The sequence below is a fragment of the Populus alba genome, chromosome 2 (genome assembly GCF_005239225.2).
Source record: "Populus alba chromosome 2, ASM523922v2, whole genome shotgun sequence".
NCBI lineage: Eukaryota > Viridiplantae > Streptophyta > Magnoliopsida > Malpighiales > Salicaceae > Populus > Populus alba.
In genome coordinates this window covers 6312894-6321730 of record NC_133285.1, presented here as the reverse complement: position 1 = coordinate 6321730, position 8837 = coordinate 6312894, and the positions used below count along the sequence as shown (strand labels likewise).

At 35.8% G+C, this 8837-nt stretch overlaps 2 protein-coding genes across 11 annotated transcripts; both read left to right on the top strand.

Annotated features, from left to right (window-relative positions):
* Positions 1-256: 256 nt before the first annotated feature.
* On the top strand, positions 257-4812 carry LOC118028092 (F-box/FBD/LRR-repeat protein At1g13570). 10 transcript variants are annotated; one of them, XR_004683957.2, is made up of 8 exons: positions 257-704; positions 806-1651; positions 1989-2144; positions 2316-2654; positions 2788-3112; positions 3235-3295; positions 3433-4149; positions 4258-4812. XR_004683957.2 is itself a non-coding variant. In XM_035031618.2 (4 exons), the coding sequence occupies exons 1-4, from the start codon at positions 693-695 to the stop codon at positions 2595-2597; spliced, it is 1296 nt and encodes a 431-aa protein (XP_034887509.1). In that variant the 5' UTR covers positions 257-692; the 3' UTR covers positions 2598-2786. The 10 variants fall into 10 exon arrangements, 1 of the variants encoding a protein (XP_034887509.1); XR_004683955.2 differs by having other exon boundaries at positions 3401-4149; XR_004683952.2 differs by having other exon boundaries at positions 2788-3117.
* A 335-nt stretch (positions 4813-5147) lies between these two features.
* Positions 5148-6914, top strand: LOC118028094 (small ribosomal subunit protein uS9c). The gene is made up of 2 exons (XM_035031621.2): positions 5148-5643; positions 6485-6914. The coding sequence occupies exons 1-2, from the start codon at positions 5296-5298 to the stop codon at positions 6770-6772; spliced, it is 636 nt and encodes a 211-aa protein (XP_034887512.1). The 5' UTR covers positions 5148-5295; the 3' UTR covers positions 6773-6914.
* Positions 6915-8837: the final 1923 nt, after the last annotated feature.

Below are 8837 nucleotides of genomic sequence, written 5' to 3'. Positions count from 1 at the left end.
TGTATAATTTAGATGTTGTTGCTTTTGGAGGAGGTATGTATCTATTGTGTCATCTAGTGGGATATACTTGACTTTCACACAAGCATTTTTATTTTTTATAGTTTTTTAAAGTATTTTTGTGATTATTTTTTAAAGTATTATTTTTAAAAATATATATAAAAATAATATTTTTAATATATATATATATATATATATAATAACATTAAAAGATTAAAGCATCTTTCCAAAAAATATCACGGTTTCAACAGAAAAAAACAAACAGCCCCATTATATCCCGGCAATGGATTGATTCTTACTTTTTTCAGTTATCCAAGTAAGCTTTGTATTGCGTAGTCGTTAGGTTTTCCGCACCAAGAGCTTAGCACTGTTACTTGCATCTCTGTTCTCTCTGTTCCAGTTCTATTGAAATTGCTGCTGCTGCTCCTCCTCCTCCTCCTCCAGTTAAGTCATCAAAATTATTCCATTCAATTTATTATTATGCAACATAAACCGTTTCCGTTTTACACTCATAAAAAAAAACAAAAACAAAAACAAAAACAAAAAACAAATTCTGTTCTTTATCTCAATTTATCATTTATTTTGCCTCCAAGATTTTAAACCCTAAGAAAACCCATAATAGCTCTCATCCTTCTTTCGTTGGTGAATCACATTTTGTTGGGTTGAGCATTGTCCTTGAGAAAATCTAGCTTAGCATGAGTAATGTTGTACGTTGCTCCTGTCCTTGTGATTGTATAATATTCTCGTTAACATTCGCCGTTTCTCGATGCCTGAGTTCTGAATTTGTTTTCTTTTTCAAATATATTAGATGCAAAGAGAACCACCCAAATTCCCATGTGAAATAGACACAGAGCTGGACAGGATCAGCAGCTTACCTGGGCATGTTTTAGGCCAAATTCTATCACTTTTGCCAATTAGGGATGCAGTGAGAACTAGTGCTTTAAAAAGAAAGTGGAGGTACAAATGGTCTCAAATTCCTCATATTGTGTTTGATTCTCAAGGCATCTCAATCTCTTCCCAAGATCAAACTACAATTAAGAACAAGCTTGTCAATATCATCGATCATATACTTTTACTTCACAATGGTCCAATTTACAAGTTCAAACTATCTCACTGCGATCTATTAGGTGTCAGCGATATTGATCGATGGATTCTTCATTTATCGAGAGGTTCTACCAAAGAATTTGTACTTGAGATATGGAAAGGCCAGCAGTATAAGTTGCCTTCTTGCTTGTTCTCATTTAAGAACTTGGTTTATTTAGAATTATTTAATTGTTTGCTAAAACCTCCTTTGGCTTTCAAAGGATTCCGGAATTTGAAGAATCTTGACCTTCAGCATGTTACCCTGGCACAGGAGGTGTTTGAGAAACTGATTTCTAGCTGTGCTATGCTTGAGAGGTTGACGTTGATTAACTTTGATGGTTTTACTCATCTTAACATCAATGCACCTAATCTTCAATTTTTTGACGTCGAAGGTCTTTTTGATGATGTTAGTTTTGAGAATACTTTTGTACTGGCTCTGGTTTCCATTGGATTGTATGTAAATGTCAAAAATGACCAGAATGTGTCTTATGGGAGTTCTAGTAAATTGCTCAGGTTTTTTGTTAATCTGCCCCATGTTCGAAGACTTGAGATTCAGAGTTACTTTCTTAAGGTAATATCTCCACCAACATTATCTATAGTACATCAATCTCCCTTGAAATTTTAACAAATTGATTGATTGAATTATACAGATTATCTGAAGTAATTTCATTGTTTTTGAACTGCATCAATTTGTGTCTTTGTTTTCAATACTTATAATGCTGAAGATTTGATAATTTTGGATTTCATTTAACAACTCATGTATTTCTTGGTGATCCTTTTTTTTCTAATACCACTGTAGCTATTGGAAAATTGAAAGGGCTAGTGGAAATATGCTATGTGCTGCCTTATTATCCTTATTATAAGATTTCTAGGTTATTTCATCATTTTGTCTCATTTCTTTTCTCCAGTATTTGGCTATTGGCAAAGTTCCAAGCAAGTTGCCAAAGCCATGCATTGATCTGAACTACCTTTCTATACGCTTAAATTTCAATGACTATGAAGAGAATTCAGCTGCCTTATGTCTGTTGAGAAGCTGCCCCAATTTGCAAGAAATAGAGATATTGGTAAATGACCTTCGATATGCTTATGTGAAATTTTATATTGATTGCATCACGATTTTTTTTTTCTTAAAACAAAGAAAGAGAGGAAGGGGAGGGAAAAAAATTGCCTGGTCAATTTATATCTTATACCACTACATGGGGATATTATTGGAAGTGTAACTGATTTCCATGTAGGCTCACCCAGAGGAACAAGCTGTTGTGGGACCAGTAAGTGATTTCTGGGACGATGACCATTGGAAGTGTTTATTTGGCCAATTGCGACTGGTGAAAATAGTTGGCATCTCTGGCATTAGATCTGAACTTGATTGCATTAAATTTCTGCTTTCAAACTCTCCTGTGCTTGAGAAGATGACCATTAAGCCTGTTTCCAAGGAGGAAGGATGGGAGTTGGTAAAACAATTGCTGCATCTTCGGCGAGCCTCAATCCAAGCAGAAGTCTTTCATCTGGAGCTATAACCATGGACTGCGTTTTGGGCAGGCACTGCTGCGCTGTAAAATGCTTCCCATGTAAATGTAAATAGAAACTAACCTTTTTTGTGTCTGCACAATTCATTTTTGTGTGATTAAAAAAATGGCCAGTTACAATTAGAATTTAGAAATTTGTCACTATATAGTTAATCTGAAATCATATGCTTGGTTCTTGCAGCCATTTTATGGTTAGCTGGTTGCACGAGCTCTTTTATTGTCCAGCGGTGTTTTTATGTTCGGCAGTTGGGATGTGATTGTTTTGACAATGTGCTGTGCTGATATTGGCCTTTCAACTTAAAGAGTATCTCTCTTTTGTGTTGATGGCCATCTCTGAAACCAGGATATCCAGAGGAACATATCCTTTACTTCTCTAACTCTGCCCTCCTAATTAAGGCCACCCGTCTCAAATCTAAGCAGAATGCTCTCTTTCAACGCTCTAAATAGAATTCAATCAAAGGAGAAGCCAGGCATGGGGCTTGTTGTCGCTCATAAACCTTGAGAAAGTATGGTATGGGCTCTTCAAGATGAAAATTTGCTTTCCATTATTGTCTAAAACATTGAAAATAGAAATCTCATTTTATTGAACCAACACCTTAAAGTTTCTTTCTTTCTACATTTTGGACAGTACTGCATGCTGTACAAATCATGTGAGTTACAAAGATGTTCCAAGCCAACGAAGAATCTTGGTGAGTCGCACGTTATTCATGCTACCTTAACTTTAGGTCCTAATCTAATATTAACAGGACTCGTTTTACTTTATGCATTTCCTCATTTAATTTCCTTCAATCAAGAATATGGAGTCACGGTCAAGTATGGTTCTTAGTTCATGGTCGCAGCTCCAACCAATCACTACCAAAATCCAGTTGAGAGGGAAGCAGGACATCGTTAGTCCCAAGAAAGGGCCAGTGCTGCTACTACAGTTTGTCGAAACTCTCTCACACAACCAACCTTGTAATCATAACACAGCCAGATAACCATAGCTAAAGTGTATTAGTAGCTAAAGAAGTTATGGCCACGGATATCACTCCACTTCTACCTAGCCAGAACAATACTGGGCATCATGAGCAAAAACTTTTTAGCATTGTTAATGAGTTCGGGCAAGAATCAAAGAGGTTATGGAAGCTTGCAGGACCAGCAATTCTTACTACCATATGTCAAAACTCGCTTGTTGCACTCACTCAAACCTTTGCGGGTCTCGTCAATGAGGTTGATCTTGCTGCTGTTTCTGTTGAGAATTATGTTATTGCTGGTCTAGGATTTGGGGTCATGGTACATTTTCTTGCCTTAGCCACCAATACTTTGCTTTATACTTTGAAAAAGCACAGAAATCTTCTTGATATATCGTTAATTTTTATGTTGAGTGTATAGTTGGGAATGGGGAGTGTATTGGAGACACTATGTGGGCAAGCATATGATGCAACGAGGGACCATCTCCCTTACCTCTTCACCAACAGTAAAGCTGTTGCAGAAGAGACTAGAAAACCAGGTATCTTGCCTGGAGTGACAGTACTTGTAAACAGTCTACAACCTGCCTTATCCGGTAAGCACTAAAGAACATAGATATTTGGTAGATGACCATGAGTAAAACCCCAAAGGTATAAGATTCGCTTATTCGTTACATTTCCATGCCTGTTTTTCGTTCCTTAAGGTGTTGCTGTTGGAGCTGGATGGTAATCTCCTGTTGCCTTTATAAACATTGCTTGTTACTATATTGTCGTGTTAAGAGACGGGGAGGGTCAGCTGCAGACCACTGATCTGAATGCGAGTTCCAACTTCACAAGGTTGACACCAGGTATTGTTGCTTTAGCACAGACCAATGACGGGCAAGAAACACCTTCTGCCATGACTTAAACTAACTCTTTCCTAAGCAGTCCGAACCATTTCAGAAACTGATGCAGCTAGAAGTGAGTGACCTCCGACAAAGTAAACTAGCTGGTGTCACCTCAAGTGGAATGTGCAGACAAATAATTTTTCTGTTGTATCCATGAATGTCTTGATCTTTGACTTTGCTGTACTTGTGACACGTTTGAATGTCGTCGATGAATTGGTTTAGCTTCAGTGAGTTGGGAGTGTCTTCAGAGTTCTACCTTCTAATACCAAGTTGATTTCTGAAACATTGTCAAAGGAATCTCATGCATCTTTTCAATAACAAGGTAGCGAAAGAGATTCATGGTGTGAATGACTTGTCATTTTGTAAATTCATCCAAGTCATTATATTATCTCGATTTAAATTTTTACATGAAATAGTTTTTTAATATGTATTATATAAAAGCTTTGAATATTAATTTTACCATCTCATTTTATTTAATAAAAATTAAGTTTAGAATATTATGTGTTTTTATAAATTTTAAACCCAAAATATTTTTGCTTATATTAAATAATTATATAAATTATATTTTAAAATTTTATTTAATAATATATTAAAAAATTATAGAAATTATATATGGGGAACTTAAGTTTTTGATGTAATGGTTGTTTTAACGCCACGACATCATCAGTTTTTTTATTACAAAATCCTTCATCGTAGAACTATGGGCATTATCGTCAATTGAGGAAACATTATCCCCTTCCTTCCCCAGCTCCACCCGCTAAACGTACTTCCCATCTTTCCTTTCTTTCCCTCTCAATCTCAAAGTCTACTAAAATAAAAGCACTAATCTTTTCTGTTTGCTTTGAAACCGAAAAAATGTCAATCTCAATCTCCTCTCTCGCATCATCCCTCTCTTCACTCTCATTTTCCTCTCAAATTTCCCAAAAACCAAACACCCTTTCATTTTCTCGGTCCAAATCTCTTTCTCTCTCACTCTCCCCCTACTCCAACTCCAACAAGCAGCCCTTTACTCTCCGTGCCACCGCCACCGTTGCCTCTCCCGAAACAACTACCACGGACCTCAAGAAATTAGTGAAATCGAGACTCCCTGGTGGTTTCGCAGCTCAACCTATTCATGGCACTGGTCGCCGAAAATGCGCTATTGCTCGTGTTGTTCTTCAAGAAGGCACTGGCAAAGTTGTAATCAATTATCGCGACGCAAAGGTAAATGCCGATTCTCCATCTTTTCTTCCATTTTCTTTCACCTTTATGGGAACCGTGGTTTTTTGGGTGGTTGATTGTTCTTGATATTCTCATTTTATTTTATGCTTCCTAAGTGATTGCAGCAACACTGAAATGGGTTTTGCGGATTTTATCTTAAAATTTCCGTAGTTGTTATCTGAAAAGTACTTGTTATGTGGAAAAATTACATGGCACAAGCTGTTTTATGAGCTATGACTGGATTTTATGCTTGCCTTCTTAATTATTTGATGGAAGAATGAGTGTTTCATGTTCGTTGTTACCATACTGGGTGCCTATTTCTCAAAAGATCAACTCCTAGTCCTCTTTTTGGCTATTGGTTTTTGAATGGAAAAGGAAAGGCTATACCTTTCCGTGATTTAGTTTTCATTTTGCTTGAGAGTAGCCTTCGCCAATGATGTAGTTCTGGTCCCTTGAAGCGGGCTGACGGAAGTTGCATTACATTTTTTTGGATGTACAAGTGCTCCCAATAGTAAAAACATGCACCTCGGTGACTGCAAATCTAGGGACTTGTGTGTTCAATCAAAGTAGTAGACCTTTCGAGCGAATACTTTTCAATGAGGGGCGGCTCAATTATCATGCTTTCTTCCCAATTCTAAGTGATACAGTAGATACCAAAGTTCCAAAGTCACAAATGAGGATGGCAGTTTACACACATTGCAGCCCTACCGCATGTACTTATAATGCAATAATCTGGCCTTTTGAGTTCTCTGAGTATTGATGTGATTATGCCACTTTTTTGCCACGTTTCCCCCCCCCCCTGCGTTTTATACATTTTTTTTATGGGCTTTCTATTTCTGTAAAGGAATATCTCCAAGGTAATCCATTGTGGCTTCAGTATGTGAAAGTTCCACTGGTAACTCTGGGGTACGAGAGCAGCTACGATGTGTTTGTCAAGGCTCATGGAGGTGGCCTCTCTGGTCAGGCTCAGGCAATCTCCCTTGGCGTTGCTCGTGCATTGCTAAAGGTGAGTCAGAACCATAGAATCCCTTTGAAAAGGGAAGGGCTTCTAACCAGAGACTCGAGAATAGTTGAGAGGAAGAAGGTTGGTCTCAAGAAAGCTCGCAAGGCACCACAATTTTCCAAACGTTGAGATTGGAAATGATTGCTTGCATCTCCTCAGATCTGCCTTTGTTTGTACATGTTCTTGTAGCTGGGTCATTTATGTCAACGTATTTCAGCGTCAGATACTGTATTATTTTTGGGTGAAAGTACAAGGAATTTATTTTTGGTGATTTTTGTTTTTCATTTGGAGGTCTTTCGAACATGAATCATTCATCTTAGGTTGGAAATGGCAGTAGAATAGATAGTGGTGGATTTTGTCTACCAACCCTGTCCGCGGGAGCGTGGAAGCAGATTTTTCTTCGTCATTGGCTCGAGGTGCTTGTGCATTTTCATTGAAGGACGAGTCTGGTACAGAAGAAGGATTTGCCACAGTTGCTTCCTTAAGGAAGTCATCTAGCATCGCCATTAATGAGTGATTTGCCACAGTTGCTTCCTTAAGGAAGTCATCTAGCATCGCCATTAATGAGTAGCAGGATGTCGTCACAGGAGAGATTGGGAAATAAAAATAAACCTGATGTTTAAATGCATCAAAAGTTCATAGAGTGAGTACTTTGATCACCTTTTTTTACTCAAATATCAGATTTTATTGCGTCAAAAAATCATAAGATTATTCCCTTTCACATGATTTGCTGAATTGTTGGTGACCATTAACTGTTCTTGTGTTTTCCGATGAGATGAAGGGTTCTTTTGAGAATGCGTCTGGAATGTCATGTTTTAAAATTTTGAATTTTTTTAATATGTTAAAAATAATTTTTTAAAAATAAAAATATATATTATTTTAATATATTTCTAATTAAAAAATATTTTAAAAAGAAACAACTGTTCGAAACTGAAATCCCTTAAAAGCTTCGGTTTCCACATTCCATCCTGAGCAACGGATTCTACATCTTTTCCGATTATCGTTGGTCCTAGATTTTAATCTACTAATAAATATTTAAGGTGCGCATCAAGCTTAACTGCTTTGCTTGCTTAATCACTAAATAAGAGACTTTATTGAGCCTCGTTATTGTAGACTTGCCAATTTGTGCGCTGGGCCTTAAAATCTTGTTCTCTCGCAGGCCCTTTCTTAACTTCAGCATATTGCCCGTATACATGCGTGTCTACTTTTCTTAATTCTTTCCATAAAAATTACATAGCCATGTAAAATAATACACATTAAGGTGCAAGCAATAAACTACTCCTCAGCACGCCGAAAACATGTGGATTGGAATGGTTTTTTTTTTTTCCTCTCATTTTAGCTTTTTTTTAAAATTTTTAATGCCATCCTTCCAAATTTAGTTTTTTTAAGATTGGGATTAATAATTTCTTTCGTTTGACTTTGTAAGGGTTTCTTGCAATGTTGAAAAAAGATCATGGAATAAAATTTTTACTCGATTTGAAAAAAAAATTAATTTTCCTTAATTAAACATAATTAAAAATATAAGGATCAATAATGAATTTGAAATGAATTCCCATACTTTTTAAAATATTACTTTTTAGCTTTATTGGTCCTTGAAGTTTTGTTTTATTATTTTCTTTCATTCTAATTCTTGTTTAATGAGGTTTTTATATTTTGTTCAATACTTCATTTTATTTACATTTTAAACCCTAGGGTTAGAGAGAGGAAAGAGGGAGTTATCGAAAAATAAAAGAAGAGAGATGAGATATTAGTTAATCTAATTCTAACCACAAAAAATATTGATCTTATATTAGAATCAAATAAGTTTCATTTCATGAAATTTGTTCCTTTAAAGTGTAATTTGGCTTTCACCTTACATAAGAAAGTAGATCTAGGCTGGAAAAGTTCTTTTATTTATGTTGATTTTTTTGTTTTTTAACCAATTTTTAGCTAATTTAAGGTCATAAATGGTTTTGATTGACTTTATAAGGATTTCTCGCAATGCTGAAAAAAGGTTTCGGCATTAAATTAATGCTCAATTTGACAAATTTAAACTCATTTTTCTTGATTGAACATAATTAAAACTATGAAGACCAAAATTGACTTTGAAACAAATTCTCATTCTCTTTTTAATATTATAGTAGAGGTGTGTTCTTAGATTTTTTGGTTCCTAAAGTATTTTTTTTTCAATTTTTCTCAGTTAATCCTTATTTGA